The following is a 22,601-nucleotide window of genomic DNA, read 5'->3' as shown; positions in this document are numbered from 1 at the left end:
ATCTGTCATGGTAAAAAGAAGGAAAGACACGCCATGGGAGGTGTTGCTCCACAGCTTCCAAGAAGAAAACCCTGGATAAAATGCAGGAGATACCTATTGCTTGGAATACGTGTTCAACTGCTTGCTTTGTTTCCTTCCTGCGGTGTTCAAAGCCATGCTGGTTCAGAGGATTTCATTCAATCTCATGGGGGGATCCTCTTCGAGGAGAAAAGAGAAACAACTCAAACCAAAAAGATAGAACACATAAAGCCTAAACTAAATGACTTGGGTCATCGACCAGCATCTGACAAATCACTGCCATAGATGTCTGGTAGGTTTGGAGATTCGATATAAGATGCTGTGCTCTGGGAAATGTATTAATTGCAGGAATGTATGAGATATGGATTATGATCAGCAATTGCATGTTTAGTCAGTCATTATGTCTACATAGGATTACCACAATGAAGCTTTTACCATTTTACATGAGGTATAATTTATATTATGCAAAGACCCACCCCGAAGGTAATTGACAGATAAGCACATACTTAGGCGCAAAACAAGGAAGTCTAATGGAATACAATATTAATGACGACCAAACGCTGTTGGTCTTAAGACTAAATTGGCTTACAGACTGCTTTTGGATGGACCCCCCCACCTCTCTCACATAAAAGCTAAATAGAGAGCCCCCCCTCCTTCTCCCAACCCCTCTGCTCGGCCCCTTCAAGCTTTCTCTTCCTCGAGAACAGAGCTCCCCTCATCCTTCCCAAGCTACCACCATCTTCCTCTTCACCCCACTCCATTGCCCACGAGAACAGGAGGAGATCAAATTGCTGCCATGGTTAGGCCACAGCAGCGATACCGAGGCGTTCGGCAGCGGCACTGGGGCTCCTGGGTTTCGGAGATTCGCCATCCTCTGCTGTATACATTCATCTCAGCTTGTCCATTTCATCTCGATTACCGGTGGCTGTGTGGTTTACCTCTCGAATTGAACTTTATTGTAGGAAGGCAAGGATTTGGCTGGGCACGTTCGAGACCGCGGAGGATGCTGCGAGAGCCTACGATGAAGCAGCGAGGCTCATGTGCGGTCCGAGAGCAAGAACCAACTTCCCCTTCAATCCCACCTGTGGTCCTTCGTCGAAGCCCAACTACTTGTCGGCCGCTCTTACTGCGAAGCTACACCGCTACAACTTGGCATCTCATCAAGCACCCCAGCCTGTAGCGAAAGCCTCACCGGTGCAAGAGCCGCTGCCTCCGTTTACCGCTGACAACAAGATCTCGATCGCCATCGGCGATCAGCAGCAGAACAAGCTGGCAGTGGCTGTGCAGCAGCAACAAGTAGAGAGCGGTTGGATCATGAAAGATGAGGTAGAGTTGAGCTACTTGGAGGAGCATCACATAGAGCAGATGATAGAGGAGCTGCTGGACTCTAACCTCTGCATGGAGCTCTGCTACACTGCGCTGTAGATGATACTGCAACCTTGATTACATTCAGTATTGATTCTTCTCAAGGATTCGATCGTTACCAAGTCCTGTTTTCTTAGTGCAGTATCAGACAAGTGGTAGATGTACAGGCATGTATCAGACTGATATTTTCAGGGTCAGTCAGTGACAAAAGTATTGTAGTAGTGGAAATGGGATGATTTCCTTTCTCTTTTGCATGAACATTGGTTGTCTAAAGGACATCAGGAGTTTGAACACAGAGGGCAAAGTCAGCCTGCCTCGAGAAGAAGATGATATAAGCGAAAGTTTGAGGTGCTGAAAAGAAATAGATATTTATTTGGAGTGCTAATTTACTAGAATAATAGCAATGAATCTTAAAGACTGGTGGTGTGATGAAAACATGCACATAAAAGTAGGTAAGGGAGGGCTTTCATTGATTAGGAAGGGGGATCTTTGGAGTGTGCCTCCACATGACTTCCTTCTGTGGCAGCTTTGGCAGATGTTGAAACTTGTGGTGAACGAGAGAGAGAGAAGCGCCATTGTCAAACCTCCACCATCTTCTCTTTTTACTGGTTTACTTGGGATGGTCGTCCTTCAACCCACCATCTGGTCTCCATCATCCCGTCGAAAGACTGCATGGTTACAACAAGCTATTAAAGAGTTGTTTGTTCTCATTTATTAGATGGTGAAACGCAAAGCAACTCCAAATGGGCCTTCAAATAATGAAGGCGAAATCTCGTACGTGCATGCATGTATGCATGCAATGTTGGTGGTGGGCCCTACGTGGACCCCCGCCTTGACCTTAATGATTTGACCACATCATGATGGAGTGCAGTGAGCAGGCAAGGAGGAGGTACGTATCACTACTGTACATGCATGCATGTCTACTGTTGTACGTGCCAAAATATACCATGCTTTTGCATGTCTTTTATTATTCTTTACTGACATGATTAAAAGGAAGGAAGCGTGCCTTATGTAGTCATTATTGTCTTGCACACTCTTAATCATTTAAATTCATGTCATATGATTCCTACTACGTTTTGATGTTACACTTTTTTGATGACAGGCAAAACTTTGTGCCATGATCTTAATTTTAACAACAAATCCTTGAGATGAACAAATTGGTATCGCTTAACAAAGATTAGTGGATATATTATTGTATTATTTGGATAATAATAATATATATATATATATATATAGTCTAATGACCATAATGACACTTTAACAATAATATGAATTGCTAACTGAATTATGAGCCATTGTCACCATTAAATCACAATCATCTTCCCATCAATGGAATTGCATTGCGAAAAGAGAACAAATCAGAAAAATATGTTTCAACCAATGAATAAATCTGAGAGGAAATAATACAAACACCCTCCTCTATTGGATTGTTGATGGTTTGCATCCATCCCAACCATCACAAATGGAGGGATATAGCAGAGAGGAAATTAAACCAAATATATGGATTCAATTAATCAAACTCATCCTGAAACATATCAAGTTGATTTTAGTCATTAAGATTTTAGTAATCAAATCCATCACACAAAACACAAACTATGAGTTATAAATTCAAGAAAACCCTCTGAAAATACACCCCAAAAAGAACCTCCTCAAAAGCCCTAGATTTTTAGATAATTATACAAATAAAACATAATAAAAGCAAAACTATATTATATATTTCTCCAATTCTCAATAATTAACTTGCAAATAAAAAATTCCAACACCTAATTTAGTTATCTGCTTTTGTTGATCTAATAATATAGAGTTCTTTTTAGTTTAGGAACATAAAAAAATTAGAGCTTTTTCTTATTACAAGTTAGTTCTATGAAGAGACATTAATTTTGATTTTTTTTCCCTCTAAATTTCCTCTTAATACTTTATCAATTAGTAAATACAATGATGATAATTTGGCACCATGTTAATGTCCATTTAGAAAGGAGTAGTACTTCAGAAAGCTTGATTTTTTCTTTAAATAATAATAATAATAATAATAATAATAATAATAATAATTATTATTATTATTATTATTATTATTATTAATGGTGAATGAGCATACCAAAGCATAAAACAATATTTGACCCATGTAGCTCATAATGTATGTAGCATGCCAACACTATGTTGATTAGATTGCAACTCCAGTCGTAACTTTTTTTTTTTTATGATAATGATAATTTTTATTCAGTTTTCTATAAGGAAAAAAAAATCAAAGACAATAAGAATAGAGTTTTTGAGATATATTAAATTAAAGAAAAAAATGTATATTTACAATAATTTTTTAATTCAAAAAGATTACTCAATATTTTCTCTTTCGCTAAAACAAACAACACACACACACACCCAAAAGGCCACCGTTTTGCTGCTCCGCCTCGCCTCGATTGGTCCGGAGGGGCGATGTGGCGATCCTCCACGCGGAAATCCGGCTCCGCCGCCCCCGTCAACGCTTCCCCGGTTTCCTCCGTTGCCTGCCGCTCGGGTGAGTGGTAACCTAGATCCATCCCGCCGTTGTTTGGAACTCGATGAATCGTCTCTCTGTGTTTCTCGTTTCGTTTGGTGGGGTTGGTGTACGACGCTTTTTGTGTGACTTGGTTCCGTTACCTCATTGAATTTGACTAGCCTTCTGCTGGCTGCGATCATGGGATACTGTTTAAAGGGTTTAAATCTTGAACCTTCTGTTGCTTTTGATTCTCGGGTCAGACGAATTGGTGTTGTTTGTTGAATTGCTTTACATGTACATGAGGAAAAGGGTTCTTTGTTAGGATCGTGATGCTCTAAATCATGAATATGTCCACCACCTGGTCTCAAGCCAGGGATTGAACGTAGGATAGTTGAAGACGATATAATATTGGGGCTACATGTGGCTTGGTTTTCAGTTTTTTGGAACCAGGCTTTTTCCAGGTTATGTATATTGCATTGTCAAATACATGTCCTTTTGTGTCCATCACTAATTTTAGGTATCAATGTATTGCATCTTTTGAAGGAGATAGGAATAAGAACGAAGAAAAAGCAAGATATCCCAAGATCAGAACTGTAACTCTTACCATCCAGGATTAGCTGAATTTCATCGTGGGATCTACTTTTTATCTTTTCGTTTTAGAACAACCTGGAATTAGCTGAAACAGGGAGCGGCTGTAAAATAGTTGGGAATTTGTCATAGCTTTCTTTAACTGATTTGACCAGCACATAACTTTGATGGTTGAAATATAGATTTTTTTCATTGATGCTCTTAATTCTTTTCAGCCTTTGCTTTCAGGGACACTGGAGTTGGCTTTATAATCAGTTAACCATGCTTTTTTCTGTTGAATGTGGACGTGTTGAAATCTAACCAAAAGGTGTAAAAAAGATCTTATAAATTAGTCTGATCCATGGCTGCATTGTCAACTTTCCTGCTATCTTTTGAAGTAACAATCATGGCACCATCTTGAATATTCTATTAACTAAAAGAAGTAATTCAATGAAGTACTGAAGGCCAATCACATTCCATTAATTCTTGTGATATCAAGGATAATGAAGCTCAGTGATGCTCTTTTGATTTTGATTGAAAACTGTCAGTCACTGTTAGATACATACCCATGTTTGAAAACTTCTACCATTGTCTCCCCCACTCCTTTGTTTCTTGCTTGTATACTACCATCATCCACTTTTCGATGCGGCCAATTTATCTCAGTTTTTCTTCATTTCTTGCTGTTTAGCCTTTAGTAAAGATGTTTCAAGGAGGTGGAACGGATTGACAACCTCTTCTATGCATATGCAGATGCCTCTTTTGGATTGATCGAGTCAGACTTTATCACCATTACTTTTATGTGTATTTGTAGACACAAATCATAATGCATTCAGTACCAATGTTCTTCTCATTCTGGACTACAGGCGGTAGAGTTATCAGTCTCTCATAGCTCTTAATATATATATATATATATGTATGTATATATATATGTATGTGTCTGTATGCATGTATGTATGTATGTTCATATACACACACACACAAACATGGATGTGATGAGAAGACATATCTTACCTTATATTCTCGAACTATGTAATGTATTCTTATGTAGAGGAAAAACAGAAGTGCATGTGAACTGCTTGATCTTATACTAGGCTTCCAATTCTGGCCTCAAGTTGACAAGTTCGTCAAATATCTTAAGGTAATTACTAATTAATGCTTTCAGCTTTTGTCTATCCCCTTAGACCATGGTTTAATATCCAATTGTATTTTCTGTTATTTCTTTGCTAACAATCCTAGTATGCCCTTATTTTCTGTGATCTGAATCGGTAATCTGATACTCGTGGACATGCCAACTTGCAGTACCAACTTGATTACACGGTCATAAACCTGGACCAGCGGACAAGCTTTCTCAGATTTTGTAAAGAGGTACATTTTGATCCATATGTGTTGAGATTTTCATTATCCTATATATAGGGATTAGGGATGAAACAGGTCGATTAAATGCAGATTCACCTGAACCTGAACCCAAAACCCAAACTCAAACTTGACGATGGAGGAACCCGGCTATATCTGATATGATAGCTACCTCCTTACATGTACCGGTTGTGGGTACCCAAACCTGGTTTACATTGTTTGACTGGTATTCTGAAAATGCCAACCCGCTTAAATCTGCGGTCATCTCTAGCTCACATTAGGAATGACAATGAGTAGGATACTTGCTGCTCAAAGCTGAACGTGACAAACCCTGTGAGCATCAGAACCTGAACCCAAACTGGACTCAGGTACATACACCTATTTGAATCCACCCCAAAAGTCTTTTGAGCCCAGTTTAGGTGGATTACCTGCTATCCAGAAGAGTCCCACACTGCTGTCATTTGTACCCACGTACAGTTTACCGCCAGAAGGTGTTGTTTCTATGTTTTCTTGAATGATGAAATGCTTACATCTAACCTTCCTTTGTTCTAGATAAACTTGCATGACATGTTACCATCAACTGTTGTAGATGAACTTCCCATATCTTAAACAATTATGATGCCGAACTTGCTTGGCCCTTAATTTTGGACAATTTCGTTGAGTGGATCCGAGAAAAGCAATGTTAATTTTTTAAGATGGTGTGAATGGTGCTGCCTTGGTTATGATTCACTAAGGTAATTAAATCATCATTTCATTTCTTTTCTTGGTGTTCACAACGTGAATATGGTTGTCATTGATAGAATGCAAACCAAGTTTTCTGTCTGTAATGCAGGGCTAAATTGTTTAAGAATAGCATCTTCCCTGCCGGGCTCAAGTCGGAAACATCATCAACATAATTTCATAATTTGTCCTATCTACGCTTGGCCGCCCCTCTGCATATTTAGAATTCTCCTGTGAGTTGTCATCTAGCTTGTCTCCTTACTGATTTGCTAGAATGCCGAAACTTACTGGGTAACTCTTATCGTGCCAATGTTCTCCATGTTCATATCTAAAAATATTGTTCTTATTCCCAATTGTAGTGGATAATTCATTTGTACTGAATCATGTCAACTGTTAATCCTGTTCTTAAAACTTGTATATGACTATGTCTTTCTCTAGGAGCCTCAACGTAACAGATTGAAATGAATTCTACTCTTTAGCTCATCTATGGTTCATGAAACTCTATGGTCTTTGGCAAACAATTTTTTGGTTCCTGTTCGATCCTGATATCGAATCCAACGTTGAAAGAGGTTTGCGTTTCTCATGACAACAAAAAGATATATGCAATAACTAATTCGTGGAGGGAACGAGTTGTCAGTAACGTGTGGAGCTCAAACTTATGGTTGAATAGTGATCTTTTGTTTGGATGGGTTAATTAGATATTATCTCTTATGTTTTTTTTATATTTTGATCTATATTTAAAAATTTATATTAGGATTTTTATAATTTTTGAAGTGAAATAAATAATTTTGTTTGTCCTAACAATTGATGAAAAATATAATACATGACATCATGTGTTGGATTCACATAAAAATGATGGATAATAAGATAATTTTATCGTTCTTTTTATTTTCAACATGAGTTATTAAAATTATTATTATTTTGATAAAATCATTAGAAATAAAAAGGATATTAAGATTATTTTTTTGTTTATCATTTTTACATCATCATGCACGATATTAGGATAAATAAAATTTATTTATTTTATTTTTATAATTATAAGGATTATAATATAAATTTTTTAAATATAAAAAAATTACGATGTTAATACGGTTTAGGTACCAGAGGTATAATTATCCTTGCATACAGTACAGTAGCACACTGATTTCCTGTGCGGCTTTGACGACTACTTTGCATTTGGTACTATCTAATAAAACCAGAAGACCGCATCAGTATCCTTTGGCACGCAAAAGATGCTTCTCAAAGTAGCTTTTCCATGCCAACTCGAAGTTGCAAGCATTGATAGTTCACCTTATTAGACATCCCCCTATTTTGATACCCAAAAATCAAGAAAAGAAAGGATCAAAGAGCCCCGCACAAAGAGGCCATATATGGGCCTATTAAAGACCATGTATTCGTCTTGTGAATTTATCACACGTCCCAGAAGCTCGAGACCTTTGGGGGCAAAACTCCTGTCTCTTTCTAGAAAGACGCTGTGTGCGTCATAAATAGGTGTCATGACTTCGAGTCATGTTTTTAGACACCCGAACAACCATCGGATGCAATAATAAAAAAAAACTTTAAATCACGCAAACAGTAATTACATTTTAATTTTTCGATCACCAAATTTTTTTACGCATGGACTTAAATACTATTTATTTTACTAGTTTGATCAAAATAAAAAAATAAATAATATATATATATATATATATATATATATATATATATATATATATATATATATATATATATATATATATATATATATATATATATATATATATATAAACTCAATCACATAATTTTGTTTCCAAAAATATTGAGGAAGCACTGTCATGTTCAACAGGAATAATCTTGGATCTGATGAAGCCTACACTGTTGATTTTGAGGTGATTGGAATGAGGCTTCAATGCTTCCCATACAACAGCAGGTCGACGCTCTCTACATTTATCATCTAACGAGTCATGGATCAAAAAGGATGGAAATTTACAAGTTCTATAACACACACTCTGCTCTTCTGCAGGACAATTAATAGTAGAAATGAACAGGGTGAAGTACAACACAAGTTACAAAAGGGTGCATGTTCTCTGAGACATGAGTATGTTCTTAATATATAGCCAGATCTTTCATAGGCATCAGTTTTAAGATGCAAGTCACTTTGACAACCAGTAAATCAAGATCATAAATGTACAAACAGAAGCAACAAGGGAGAGGATGATGGTGTCCATTGACTTTTTCCTTTTAATTGCTGATAGGATATGATTTACCTGCAGGGAGTGCACAGTAGCTATATGCGTTAAAGCATTTACTCTCAATCAACAAGCTAACTCTGCATCAAGCCAAACTTATCGTGCACATACCGTAGGAAGTCTGCTGCTAACATTGCTTATCTTTGTGTTGATCCCACCAAATGTGGAGCGCTGAAAAATAAGTGATCCTAGGGTAGCTTGTGCTTGAGATATTACATTATCCATCTGAAATACCATAAACATGGTCGAATAATAATAATAATAATATTATTATTATTATTAGAAGACAATTTGTGAAAGGATTGTGTCACAAGTGCCAACTGCTTCTGATGCAATGAAATTGCAGTAAGTTTATTTCTTTTTTCTTGCCCATGATATGGAATTGCATGATAAAAGAAGAAACATCTGATAGAAAAATAACATGATAAACAAATAAGAAACATCACAAGTGGCAAGACGACAAAATACTGGGTGATGTGTGTCCATACAAGAAACAACCAAATAGCATTTCCATGTACTTAGTTTCATAAATTGCAAATGGTCAATGTGTACTTTGGAAATGCAATGTCATGAACTTTTACAATGTATCTGAGTATAACATCATGGTGTCTTTTGGCCAAATCATTCATAAGGTTCACCCCCTAGCAAAGAGATGGGAAAAAAGCAAACATGCAAGAGTCAAACAGTATCTTATGGCTTAGACTAGATATATACCAATTGTCAGCCCATAACCTATGAGCTTCAGCTTTTGTTAAATTGATATCCAATTACCATGTTGATGCTCCTGCTTGTAAGACATTTGCACTGCTGCAAAGAAAGTTCCCCTGACAAATTAGCAGCTTTAATATATCTGCTGTATGATATATTAAAGCTGTCTTGGCCAAAACAGGGTCCAACCACAAACAAAGAGTGCAAAACAAACTCCAACTGTGATCTGCAGCTGCAGTGGACCATGTCATGATCTTGTGAAGGAAAGGCTAGTCCTTGCCTTGACTGAGACAGGACAGCATCCCATGTAAATTATCCACATGAATGATGTGAATATTGATTATCATCTAAGACCCACTCTTCTTGACTGTCTCTCACCTTATACAGTTTACTCTTTCAATTTTCTCATGCAATAGAGAACTCAAAAAGTTCTCATTATATTTTACCTCAGCAAATAATTTGTTAAGTTATTTAGCTTAGATTTGAAGCAAATACCACTATTTCAGTAACATACAAATAAACCAGGCCAATAAAGGAACTGCCAATAATGTAACCAGCCACCATGCTGAAGAACTTTGTAGATGATAATTACAATGGAAAGCAACAAATACTGCCAAAGATTATAACGGAATGTATCATGAAGAGAGAGGTGGAATACACAAACAAAAGTACATTCGCATGATGTGTGGTCATGTATGTATGTGGGGAGTTTATATATATATATATATATATATATAAGAGAGAGAGAGAGAGAGAGAGAGAGAGAGAGAGAGAGAGATCAGGCACCTGCCCTGAACTTCTACTTATAGTAGCTTGTTCTTTAAGCAAAGCATGCTCAACAGAATCAGCACCCTCTTCCATGTCTACTTTTGCCTTATCAAAATCCCTAAAGTCGAGAAGAAGTGAAGCACGTTCTTGCTTTGCTCTAAGACTCGAGCGAAGACGGAAAAACTCCTAAAAACACGTGAACAAAGGCAAGATTAATTTTCTTGAATCCTATGCACCAAATTCTGAACTGGTTCAAGGACAGATTTCCAGAAGTGAATGCACCTTTAGCAGCACTTTGTACCTGAGTAAGATCTTGCAGAATTTCTTTATGTCGTGTCAATGTATGAGAAATAATCTGTGAGCCTCCAGAAGAAACCCAAGTTTGCATCTGCAAATTGACATGCTGGAGTTGCTTCAGTAAATGTTCAATTCCAGATTCTAGTTCATTTGCTGAGCCATCAGGTTTTGCCGAAACCAGTCTACGATATGAAGTCATCTGCTCATCCAACTGAGCTTCAAGCTTCCTTGCCTATCAACAAGAAAAATATCCTTATCAACAGAGTTCAATGTCTTAACATGGTACGTCACATGTATAATATGCCTTCTACGCCTATCATTAAAAAAAGGCCTCGAAACTATAAAGAACCGTAACAGTAAACCATAGAGTGCCAAGGAAGCAATACAATAACTTGTAATAACCAACAAAAATAGGTTGAATGTTTGAAAAAAAAAGTTATATTTCACAGCTTTATCATAACTGAGGTATAAAATTACCATGCTCAACAATATTAGTCAGTTTGTGCCATGAAAGTAATGACATACTGAGCTGAGTAGTACTAGCATTGGGCAATTCTTACCTATGCTGATTGAGTGATTCTCAATGTTTCACAATCATTCAAGACGAAGGAAGATCTCTTAATTTGTCTAGTCGGAAAACCTCAAAGCTTAGATCATCTGGCACACAATTGCTCTGTAAAGGCTTTATTGAGATTGTTTGGGTCAGAAATTTGCCAACCTCTCAAGGCATGCAAAATCACTGAAAATAATGGCACCTTCGTTATCATGCTGTGTGAATCATCAAAACTATTGCAACTGCAAGCACCTTTTCCATCCAGCAACATTCCAAGCATGTACCACCTCATCCCTATTTACCAGGTATCCACAAGTTTCCTCCTGACTAGTACTAGACCAACTTTCAAGAAATGCCATATTCCATAACTGTCGTACTAGTAGTGTTTATTTCACCAGAATGATGTGATGCTGTGATGGTTAACTGATCTTAATATGGACGGTGTTTCTTACAACTGTTCATGGCTTGGAGTGGCTATGAAGCCTACTCTTTTATAAACATACTTTGCCAATTTCTTGATAATCAACAATTTTAAGATTTCGGTCTCAAAGAGAATATAACTTTGCCAATAAATAGCTATCAACTTGCATAATAAAATCATAGCATCAAAATTCACCACCTAACAAAAAATTTTGGTTAATTTATTTTGTACTTAGTTGCACCAAAGATTCAATGTATTTACAACTTAACATTGTCAAAGCCTGAACACATCATTGGCTGATCCCTAGTGAAGGAACATATGTCAGCAACTAATGTTAAAGGAATATAAGAAGTTTTTTCCATATAGAACAGCTTACCAATCAATGAGAATTCTAGACAATGGATAACTAATACTAAAGCTTAATGGGAACAACGTCTTGCATTCAAACAAAGCTGCCACCAGGCCACTAGGAGGAATATGGATATGTAAAAAAAGGACTCATGAATAGAGCCAGAATTATGTGGATTAGATGCTTTGGTAACCCTGATTAATTAATCTTTCTACTCATGCTACTATGCACATGTAGCTAATTCGAACTCAAACCTCAGCAAAAGAAAAGTTGTATTCTTATTGCATGCTTGTCCTCAACATGCACATAAGAGGTGATAGATGATATAAGATGCGGCCTACATCTTGAATGCTAGTTGTAGTAATTCTCATAAAAGTGAGGATTCTCAAAATTGCAATAGAACTAGTCTACTAATTGATGAAAATGCACCGTTTCAGTAAGATCAGACTGTAAAAAGATAACCAAGGTATTCAAGAAGCTGTTAAAATGCACCATGGAAAGCTTAAAAAAAACCAAAGATGTGGGGCCTACTCATGGGCAAAAGAAGAATTAAGTGACACACAGTATGCTGCCTTTGGACAACCCATACAAGTTGGTCTTGGATATTCCTTTCTTATGCATCCACACATCAAACATGAGACAACTCCCCCTTCATTCTCATTTCTAATCTTGCATCCTGTCAGAACTTGTGGATTATTGACTCAGATGCTTCCAATCACATGACAAGATATACATATTAATTACCTTACATTGCCAATAGGTCAGAAAGCATAACCTTGGTAATGGCTTATCTACATGTCAGTGGGCTGGAGCGATCAATATTGCAAAATCCTTCACATTACATTTCATTCTTCATTTTCCTAATCTTCATCGAAACTACTTTTTGGTTGGGTGCTCATGCCCATGCCAATATTGATGGAAATAAAACACAATTGTGAGAGCTTGTGCACTCCAAACGATATTTCTTGCTAAAGTAAAGATTGCTTTGTCCAAAATAACAATTTATAATGCACTGACACCAATGACGCAAGCATCTTATGCAAATATGGATGGAGGGCTTCCAGACAATCCTAATCACAAAAAAGGGAGGACGATCTACAAGAACAACTTGATAAAATGTTACAGTAGGAATAACAACGATTGTTATTTTTTCATGGGATGTTATATTTTAATTACAAAAATAAAAAAAAACTTGGTAATAGTATATATTTCTTCAAATTCCTAACGTGCAGCTGTTTGGTGAACAATCTGATTATGGGTTACGTTTTAAGGGAGTCAATGTATTCCTTCCGTGATCTCCAGAGACGCGTCCAAGATCTACCTTTATAATTTAGGAATTAGAAGAAAGATACCTTGCTGCTTAATTTTTGGGCATCTTGCATAAAGAACGCATTCAATATATTAGCAAAAATCTCTTACCAAAGAATCGGTGAACAAAAGGACTTTGATATTAGGGATTAAGGACGCTCAAATCTTAATCGAATCAAAACATAAACAGCTCCTACAGGCCCTAAGATCCTTCACCACCACAATCCCATGAGAAATACAAAATCCCAAGCAATAAAATTCCGGCAGTTCGTGATCGATATCAGATCAATTTGGCACAAAAAACGGGGGAGAAACCAAACAATCGGGACACAATCCACAATTCACAAATCAGATCAACGCCAATTCCATGAAAATTTGCACCAGAATCGGATGCTCCGCGCGGATCAAGAAAGACGCAAGATTTCTTTAGGGTTAGGGCAAGGGTGAGGCACCTGTTTCCGAAGGGCGTCCCACGAGGACGCCTCCATGTTCGCCCCCTGGAGATCTAACTCGGGATCGATGTGGAGACGGAAGGAGGTGAGGGCTGAGAGGGAGGTTGCTTCACGATCCGCAGACGAGCACGTTTATTAGGGAGTCAGACACCGATGGGCGAACGAGCGGAGACGAGTCAACCGATAACTCTCTCTCTCTCGCTCTATTCGGTTTGGTTCGGCTTGGTTTAATTAAGAAATAAACCCGGTTCGATTTGAGTCTTTCTTAAAAACGTAACTGTGTTACTCGAAATCGCAACAGCCAATACGTTGGAGAGACCAACTGGGACCCATATAGACTCTCATTGTTTTTGCAGGTACGCATGTGGGAACAGAATAATTGACAACGTTGCTCAAATCGATCCCCAGTCCTCGTTCCCCCTTCCGCTCAGTTCCCAAACCCCTTTCCTGGCACCCATGGAGAGCGGCACGCGGCGATTCCTCCTCTTCTAACGGCGGCCGGCGGCCGGTGGAAGCGGGCGGAGGCGGTTTTGCTTCGCCGCATCTTGCCTGCTCTCTTCTCCTCCTCCTCCTCCTTCGTTTCCCAGCTTTTTTATCCCTGTCCATCGTCTCCTCTCGTCCGTACAAGTCGACGGCGCCTTCTCTCCTCCTCTTTCTGCCCGAACCATCAAACTTGTGAAACCCAACCCGAAGAAAGTTGAAAGCGCTCATGTTGTCGTCTCAATCGAGATGAAGATCACCCAGAGACCAGCGTCTTCGAATAATCTGACACCAAATATTTGAATTGCAGATTCTTTGGTAAAGTATCTGCTCCTCCATCCGACAAATTAGCTTCTCCAGATCTCTAACCTTATATCAGTTACTCTTGATGGTAGATCTTTTGTAATCCCGTAAGAGCTCAGAAAGAAGTCGACGAGACAAACCCTAACACCTGGAACGCCAAGATCGACCCAATTGGTGTTCCGGGAGGAAATGGCACTCTCAAGTTGAAGAAGAAGCAAGAACAAAGTTGCAAGGTACGGTTCCACTTCTCCAGCTTATCCAACTGCATGCGTATGTAAGTAAACATGACAACATTCGAAGAGAATTTGCTCTGTAACCCTAATCTGCAATGACTTACGATTTTGTGCTTTGTTTATCTATTTAGTTTTGCATCAAACTTTTGAAATCATCAGCACGATCATGTTCATCAATGAACACTTAAAGCAAGCATAAATGTAACATAAAAAATAAAAAGCTCCACCATACAACGTAGTTAAATTTTATCTCGGAAGCAGCTACCTTCTTCTTCTTCTTCTTCCTGACTTGTAAATGAATGCATAAGGTAGAATAACTGAGCAAAAAGTAGTGCGATTAATGAAAAGGGAATGAATATAGCTTGCGATAGTTTCATGCACTGAACACTTTGTAAGATTCATATGAAGTGATGTAAATCCTTAATAGATAATTCTCTGTGTATCATACAATTTGTCTTCCCCATATGACCGGGAAAGATGTGTACAAAACCATGTAATGGGTTTCCTCAGGGTAGAATTAGACCAGCAGTAACATATGATTTTGTCTGGGATTGGCTATTTTGCTGAGTTAGAAAAGGGATGAATCTAAAAAGAATGGTTCGGATTACATAGTAATTTTCTTTTAATTAGTTAACACAGCAGTCACCAAAATCCCAACAATGAAGGCTGCTCCTGCTGTGTTGTGAGGATGGCCGGTGGACGACACGTAGCGTTTCTGCTTTTGATCACCCTCTTCTTCCCCTCCATCTTCTCTGATGCAGGAATGGCTGCTTCTCGTCCCTCTGCAATCAAAGCAGGTTATTGGCCAACGTGGACCTTCTCCTACTCTCCGCCCTCCTCTATCGACCTCTCCTACTTCACCCACGTCTTCTACGCCTTCGTCCAAGTCGATCCCACCACCTCCGAGCTCGTCATCACCCCCGACGGCGACCGCATGCTGAGAAACTTCGCCGCTGCCATCCACGCCCACGACCCGCCCGTCATGGCCTTGATCTCCATCGGCGGCAGCGGTAGCCACTCCGCCTTCGCCCCGCTCGCCGCCGACCCCGCCGCCCGCTCCGCCTTCATCCACTCCACCGTCGCCTTCGCCCGCGAGTACGGCATCGACGGCTTCGACCTCGACTGGGAGTTCCCCAAGGACGACAAGGAGATGGCCGACCTCGGGGAGCTGCTGCTCGAGTGGCGCGCCGCAGTGGAGAGCGAGGCCGTAGCCACCGGCCGGCCGCGCCTCCTCCTGACGTCGGCCGTGTACTTCGCTCCCCGCTTCTTTCTCAGCAGCGGCCGGCGGTCGTACCCGATCGACCGGCTGGCCGCGGGGCTCGACTGGATCAACGCGATGTGCTACGACTTACACGGCTCCTGGGACACGTCGGCTACTGGCGAGCACGCGGCGCTGTACGACCCCAGAAGCAACGTGAGCACGAGCTACGGGCTGGAGTCGTGGGTGGCCGCCGGGATGCCGCGGGAGAAGGTGGCAATGGGCATGCCGCTATACGGCAAGACGTGGCTTCTGAAGGACCCGGAGCAGCACGGCGTTGGCGCGCCGACGGTCGGCGTGGGCCCGGGGAAGGACGGGGTGCTCGTGTACGCCAAGGTGGAGGACTTCAACAGGGAGAACGGGGCGACGGTGGTGCACGACGAGGCGATGGTGGCAGCGTACTCCTACGCGGGGAGGACGTGGATCGGCTACGACGATCCGTGGTCGGTGACGAGGAAGGTGGAGTACGCGCGGCGGCTGGGCCTCGGCGGGTACTTCTTTTGGGCGATCGGGTACGACGAGGAGTGGCGCGTCTCGAGAGCAGGTAATGGAACTATCATAATACATAGAGATGGCAAAGGACGACGCAAGCTGACCGAGTTGCCTTTGTTTGACTTGGCAGCCTGGAGTGCGTGGGGACATTGAGGGATCCACGGAAGACTAGATCACGGTGGGAGCAGTAGAATCTTATGTTACAGATGTTGGCGTGCGGTTTGATTAGTAGGCTGGTATACGTGTATGTTATTTTCTTCGGTGGCTGTGTGTGTTCAAGTTGGTACGCTCAAATGGACGTTTCGTTCGCATTGGTATGTTCTAATTCAGAGTTTAGGTGTCGGTAAAAGTAGAACACTGTCATATTTATTAATATAGCGAATCTGATCACTTGAACTTCGGTTAATATTAATATCTCCTTTTAGTAAGATTGAAAAATGAGTGATGAAAATAATAAAGTATATTCTAAGTATTTAAGATTTTAATATAATTTCTTCAAAATAAGAGTTATAGGGCATATGGATTTCGTCACATTGATACGGCCCCCAACCACACCAGCGCAATCATATAACCTCAGGAAGAAGACGCGACGTCACATCGGATGTGCCACTAGGAATTTGGGACGATGGCCACTCTCCTCCGTTGTTTAGGGCCGCATGAACTAGCATCGCCCCAACAAAGGACCACATTGGGAAGCTCGGGACGGTGCCATATAGTGCCGTTCCACACATCTAGGGCGACGGTCGTCCGAAGGTACGAACTCATCGCTCAGGGAGTTGGTCATTGCAAAAACGCCACGTACGATCGACTCTCAGGTACTAGAATAAAAGCCCCTTGCCAACATCTGGTAGGGGGCAGAGGATCTTTGATAAAGAATTTCACTAAGTTAATTTTTGGAGGGGCCTAAGTCGGGATTCCCCTCCCCATCTCGACCTAGGCCGGTGTGTAGGAATCTGACAATGATAAAGGTGGACAAGCTCACTGAAGAGGCGCATCCCAACCGACCTCGAGCTCAACAAGCTGAGAGCAGTTGTCTCTACCTACCACCGCGCGCCATGAAATTCCTGACTTTGGTTGGGGTCGGGGTGGTCTGAAGCAATCTGAAAGAATCCAGACAATGCTACCTGACGACAGTCGCTATGCCAAAGAAGTCGCGACCCAACCGATCTTCCCTAGATCCCCGGAACGACCTCAAAACACCAACACACTCGGAACCGACAAAGCAATTGATCGAAGTCCCCCTAAGAAGAAGCTGACCGGACAAGGTCATTAAGGTCGGGACAACATTGCCGGAAGCAGACCAAATTCAACTTGTCGACTTTCTGAAGAAAAATGCTAATGTGTTCGCATGGTCCCCAGAAGATATGCTCGGAGTCGACCTGAAGATCGTGCAGTATCACCTCAACATCCGCCCCGAGGCACGTCCTGTGAAACAAAGACCAAGAAAATTAACCCCAGACCGACAAAAAGCAATCAACAACGAGGTAGACCGCCTGATTGGCATTGGATTCGGAAGTATCCTCGGTGGTTATTGATTGTAGTCCTTGTTAAGAAGCATAATGGAAGCTTCCAACCGAGCATGCCCAAACGACTACTACCCGCTTCCAAGGATAGACCAGTTGGTAGACGCCACTATAGGACATGACCTCCTCACATTCATGAATGCATTCTCGGGCTACAACCAAATTCGAATGGTGCCACAAGACCAAGAACACACTACTTTCGTCATCGACGAAAGGGTATAGTGCTACAAAGTAATGCCTTTCGGCTTGAAGAACACTGGAGCAACATATCAAAGAATGGTCAATAAGATGTTCAAGCAACAACTTGGGAGGAATATAAAAGTCTACATCGACAACATGATTGTCAAGAGCAGGTCAGTAAGCACACATCTAACTAACCTGGCCGAAACCTTCCGGACCCTCAAGCGGTTCAACATGCCCCTTAACCCTTTGAAGTGCACTTTCGGGGTCAGTTCCCGTAAATTCCTCAGGTTTATCATCCACCAGAGGGGAATAGATGTCAACCCAGAAAAAATTCAGGCCATAATAGAAATGCAACCTCCATGCTCGATCAAGGAAATATAGCAACTCACCGGGAGGCTAGCAGCACTCAGTCGATTCATGTCACGCTTCGGGAGACAAGTGCCTCCCTTTCTTCTAAGCCCTGCGCTGAGCTAACAAATTTGCATGGACCCCGGAGTGCGAACAAGCCTTCACAAAGCTAAAGGCACACCACGTTCAACTACCTCGCCTCGCCTTGCCCAACCCGGGCGAGACCCTCAGTCTTTACTTGGCGGCTTCAGAATAGACAGTCAGCTCGGTGTTGGTATAGGAAGGTCTGGAAGTGCAGCAAGTTGTCTACTACATCAGCTACGTCCTTGTCGAACTCGAGGAGCGATACCCTTCGATTGAGAAGTTGGCGCTAGCACTAATAAAAACATCTCGGAAACTACGACCATACTTCCAAGCCCACACAACAAAAGTAATCTCTGACTAGCCCCTACAACAAATCCTCTCCAAGTTTGACGCATCAGATTGGATGCTTAGATGGTCAATCAAGCTCGGAGAATTCGACATCCAATATGCCCCCAAAACCGCTATAAAGGCACAGGTATTGGCTGAGTTCATTTCCAAACTAACCCTCGACGAGCGCTTTATTCGACAGGAACACCCTGAGCGCACTTGGGCCCTATACATGGATGGATCCGCAGCCTCGAGAGGAGCAGGAGCAGAGCTCATCCTCAAAAGCTTGGAGGGAGAGACGTATGAGCAGGCACTCTGACTAGAGTTTAAAGCTACGAACAACGAAGCTAAGTATGAGGCGCTGCTCTCAAGGCTATGTCTCACCCTGGAAATGCACGTCCGAGACCTAAAGGCCTTTAGTGACTCAAAACTGGTAGTAGGCAACATCAGCGGAAATTATGAAGCCCAAGACCCAACCAAGGTGCTATACCTAGCTGAAGTGAGACGGCTCACTGGCCTTTCGATCGTCGCTCAGTTGCGAGGATACCGCATGCCCAGAACTTGCTAGTCATAGGTGCCCAGCAAGCCAATCACGTGAGTGATGGCACATGTGACTTGATACAGAATCCTTTTGCTTATTATATTTTGGCATATATCACTTTATAACTATTGCATATGTGCATATATATATTGCGATGTCCTTGGATTTGTGCAATGGGAATCGGATCATGATGAGATCACGAAAATGATATCGATTCACCTTTAAACACATATCCTAAATAATCCCGGTCATAGGTTACTCGAGAGAGATATCGTGATAACCGGACAGACTGGTGTGCTGTATACCCGTCCATATGATGGATGCAGCTGGTCTCATAGCTGCTCATGTAGGGACACTAGGGATATAGTACAGGTGCTCATTGGAGAATAAGTTCACTAATTGATCCACTTACGGAATGCTGGATGGTTGATGATACCTTATTGTCAGACAGCAATTCTGTAGTCCTAGTGGTATATCTGGTCCTTACACATGAGACACCAAGGATGTCCTGTATGAGTGCTCCACTCTTTGACACTAGACTTATAGGTTTGGCTGTCCCAGATCTAGTACAACTGGTCATTGGGAGTGGTAGTCGACCTTACGAGGGCTATTGAGTGTCGATAGAGGATCATCCACTCTCGGCGTCGTGAAAGGAATATCCCATGTGTTCTTGCTTAGACAAATCCCTGGCCAGGGTCATTCAGGTTGAGAGAGAAAGAGTTCTCCGGGAGAATTCGATTAGAGCGAGACTCGAGTAGAAACCGTATGGGTCTGACAGCACCATGCTCGATATATGGTCTCTGGGATATTAGATGGATGAGAGACTAAAGGTACATGGTAACTAAGGACAGACAGGTCTAATGGATTGGATTCCCCTGTATCGTCTGGGGACTACGGCATAGTGGCATAGTACGTCCGTAGTCGATGAGTCGAGTGAATTATTACAAAGATGATAATTCACTGAGTTAGAAGGAGTTTTTACAGGTATGACTCAAGGCCAGCTCGATATTGGGCCTAGAGGGTCGGTCACACATATATGGTAGGTATTGCGATAAGTAGAGGTTCGGATATGAGATATCCGATGGAGCCCTTGTCTTATTGGATATCCAATAAGCCCCTAAATTATTGGATCCCATGGACAAGATCCAATAAGAGCCCAAGAGAGATTATTAGATAGAGATCCAGTAATATAAAAGACTTGGGTTATTGAATGCAGATCCAATACCCACTAGGGGAGGATCCATTAGGTTTTGACAAGGGACCTCTATAAATAGGAGGGATTCAGAGCCTCATAGGCTAGAGCCTTTGCTTGCCTCTCCTATTCTCCTTCCCCTCTCCACCTCAGAGTAGGCCTGGAGTTTTGAGGAGTGTCGTCGCAGCCCTGCTGTGTGGATCACCGCTAGAGAGGATGAGGCTTGACCTCCTTCACCCTCTCCTAAAGATCTGCAAGGAAACAGGGATATACGATCTCCCTAGGTAACACAATCTACTCTATACGTAGTTTTTCAGTTTCGCGGATTTTGCGCACCAATCTTCGCACGACGACGAACATCTCTTTAGGAATCGGGGATTTTTATTTTCTTATTCTTCCGCTGCACATGTGATGTCACCCCCAAGATTTTTCCAACAGTGGTATCAGAGCCAGGTTGTTCTGTTAGGACTCTAGCTTGGAGAGTCCTAATTGAGAGGGACATTCATGTAAAAATGTTAGGACTCTAGCTAGGAGAGTCCTAATTGAGAGGGACATTCTATTATGACTCTAGCTAGGAGAGTCCTAATTGAGAGGGGCATTCATGTAGGAGGATTTTTCTTAGAGAAGAATTAGGAGTTGTAAGGGAATAGGAGTCTTGAGTAGGAGTCCTATTAGGAGTTGGTTAGAGTGTAAGAGTCTTAAGTAGGAGTCCTATTAGGAGTTAGGGTTTAGAAGCCCTATAAATAGTCATGTATTCCTTCTCTTTTCTTAAGCAATAGATGAATCTTTTCTGCAGCCTTTGAGCAGCAACTTAGAGGGAGGAACCCCTATAGAGTTCCAAGGAGGTTGATCCCCTAAAGAGATCAACCCCAAGTTTAGAATCTGCAAGGGTTCTAACACCTGGTATCAGAGCAGCGTTCTTGGCGTCTCGCTGCCCTTTCACAGCCATCCATCAACCCTCCACAACCATCCAAAGCAATTCCCACAATTGCTTAAAAGATCGTCACCGAATTCCGCCATCATCTCCACCACCGCGGATCATCCTTCGATCTCCCCGTGAATTGCAACAGGTTCTGGTTTCCTACCTTACTGCTGCTGCAATTTAGTTATCCTTATTCAAAAATCAAAAAAAAAAAAAATCGTTCTTATATTGCTGCATAAACTTTTCGTCACAAAGTTTTCATCTCTACGACGAAAGATACATTGCAGAATTCCAACCGCATAGCACCATCTGTTTGATCTTGCTACTGTGCTTTTTCTATCCAAATTTCTACGAAATTTTTATGACATCTTTGACACTTCCTAACAGTGGATTTCTCTTTGGTTTCATCAAAAAATTCTCAATATAAACTACTGATCTTTTATGTCCAATCTGCTGCACTTGAATTGCAGAATTCAAGCCGCATAGCACCATCTGTTTGATCTTGCTACTATGCTTTTTCTATCCAAATTTCTATGAAATTTTTATGACATCTTTGACACTTCCTAATAGTAGATTTCCCTTTGGTTTCATCGAAAAATTCTCAATATAAACTACTGATCTTTTATGTCCAATCTGCTGCACTTGAAAATCTATGTTGCAGAAAATTTCAGCTGCATATCGTTGCCTTAACCCATCTATTTGCAATCTTTTTTGAATGAAATTTCTTATAGACTTCATATATCATCTTGGCTTCCATCTAAGATTGATATATTAAGAAATTCATCTCTAAAAACGATTTTATGTTGCTGCAAATTTTCATCGTAACCCGCTGAAATTTTTCGACGATAATTCTGCAATTGCAACTTGCACCAATTTCTTTGCTGTTATACTGCCGAAATTTTCTTGATTAAATTAGATATCCTTGCTGTCATATAAACTGTGATTTTGCTATCAATTCCCTCCTCAATTCTCTCAAGTTTTTGGTGGAAATTACGTCGAGAAACCGTTGTTTCTTCGACGACAATTCTACTCTTACAAGACAGCACATACTTGCTGCAACTTCCACGGATTTCTGTCAAACCTTTGCTACCATCTACCACAGATCCAAAACTTTCATCCACAGCCCTAAAACTCT

At 41.1% G+C, this 22,601-nt stretch overlaps 3 protein-coding genes and 1 long non-coding RNA gene across 6 annotated transcripts; 3 read left to right on the top strand and 1 right to left on the bottom strand.

Moving 5' to 3' along the window:
- Window positions 1-694: 694 nt before the first annotated feature.
- On the top strand, window positions 695-1,660 carry LOC135616135 (ethylene-responsive transcription factor ERF003-like). Its single transcript, XM_065115318.1, has 2 exons — window positions 695-897; window positions 981-1,660. The coding sequence occupies exons 1-2, from the start codon at window positions 815-817 to the stop codon at window positions 1,441-1,443; spliced, it is 546 nt and encodes a 181-aa protein (XP_064971390.1). The 5' UTR covers window positions 695-814; the 3' UTR covers window positions 1,444-1,660.
- A 2,086-nt stretch (window positions 1,661-3,746) lies between these two features.
- Window positions 3,747-6,979, top strand: LOC103991964 (uncharacterized). The gene is made up of 5 exons (XR_672236.3): window positions 3,747-3,895; window positions 5,472-5,561; window positions 5,723-5,788; window positions 6,366-6,510; window positions 6,609-6,979. It is a non-coding gene; the product is annotated as an uncharacterized LOC103991964 (long non-coding RNA).
- Window positions 6,980-8,490: 1,511 nt separating this feature from the next.
- LOC135617303 (Golgi SNAP receptor complex member 1-1-like) lies at window positions 8,491-13,737 on the bottom strand. Its single transcript, XM_065117374.1, has 5 exons — window positions 13,581-13,737; window positions 10,502-10,729; window positions 10,219-10,386; window positions 8,836-8,949; window positions 8,491-8,742 (listed from the first exon to the last, which is right to left on the bottom strand). The coding sequence occupies exons 1-5, from the start codon at window positions 13,614-13,616 to the stop codon at window positions 8,629-8,631; spliced, it is 660 nt and encodes a 219-aa protein (XP_064973446.1). The 5' UTR covers window positions 13,617-13,737; the 3' UTR covers window positions 8,491-8,628.
- Window positions 13,738-14,009: 272 nt separating this feature from the next.
- LOC135617302 (nod factor hydrolase protein 1-like) lies at window positions 14,010-16,531 on the top strand. Of its 3 annotated transcripts, none has more exons than XM_065117372.1 (4): window positions 14,010-14,378; window positions 14,456-14,596; window positions 15,358-16,398; window positions 16,477-16,531. In XM_065117372.1, the coding sequence occupies exons 3-4, from the start codon at window positions 15,360-15,362 to the stop codon at window positions 16,497-16,499; spliced, it is 1,062 nt and encodes a 353-aa protein (XP_064973444.1). In that variant the 5' UTR covers window positions 14,010-14,378; window positions 14,456-14,596; window positions 15,358-15,359; the 3' UTR covers window positions 16,500-16,531. The 3 variants fall into 3 exon arrangements, with proteins under 3 accessions (XP_064973444.1, XP_064973445.1, XP_064973443.1); XM_065117373.1 differs by having other exon boundaries at window positions 14,440-14,596; XM_065117371.1 differs by lacking the exons at window positions 14,010-14,378; window positions 14,456-14,596 and having other exon boundaries at window positions 15,238-16,398.
- The last annotated feature ends 6,070 nt before the right edge of the window (window positions 16,532-22,601 follow it).

Source organism: Musa acuminata, chromosome BXJ2-7 (genome assembly GCF_036884655.1).
Source record: "Musa acuminata AAA Group cultivar baxijiao chromosome BXJ2-7, Cavendish_Baxijiao_AAA, whole genome shotgun sequence".
NCBI lineage: Eukaryota > Viridiplantae > Streptophyta > Magnoliopsida > Zingiberales > Musaceae > Musa > Musa acuminata.
This window is presented reverse-complemented; position numbering and strand designations above follow the sequence as displayed.

Excerpts from the sequence above, each read along its gene's own strand:
- LOC135617302 (XM_065117371.1), top strand. The coding sequence starts at position 15,285 with ATGGCCGGTGGACGACACGTAGCGTTTCTGCTTTTGATCACCCTCTTC. Across the intron at positions 16,399-16,476 it reads GTGGCGCGTCTCGAGAGCAG|CCTGGAGTGCGTGGGGACAT; the intron begins GTAATGGAACTA and ends TTGACTTGGCAG.
- LOC135616135 (XM_065115318.1), top strand. The coding sequence starts at position 815 with ATGGTTAGGCCACAGCAGCGATACCGAGGCGTTCGGCAGCGGCACTGG. Across the intron at positions 898-980 it reads GAGATTCGCCATCCTCTGCT|GAAGGCAAGGATTTGGCTGG; the intron begins GTATACATTCAT and ends ACTTTATTGTAG.
- LOC135617303 (XM_065117374.1), bottom strand. The coding sequence starts at position 13,616 with ATGGAGGCGTCCTCGTGGGACGCCCTTCGGAAACAG. Across the intron at positions 10,387-10,501 it reads TTCTGCAAGATCTTACTCAG|GAGTTTTTCCGTCTTCGCTC; the intron begins GTACAAAGTGCT and ends ACGTGTTTTTAG. Across the intron at positions 8,743-8,835 it reads TTAGCAGCAGACTTCCTACG|GTAAATCATATCCTATCAGC; the intron begins GTATGTGCACGA and ends CACTCCCTGCAG.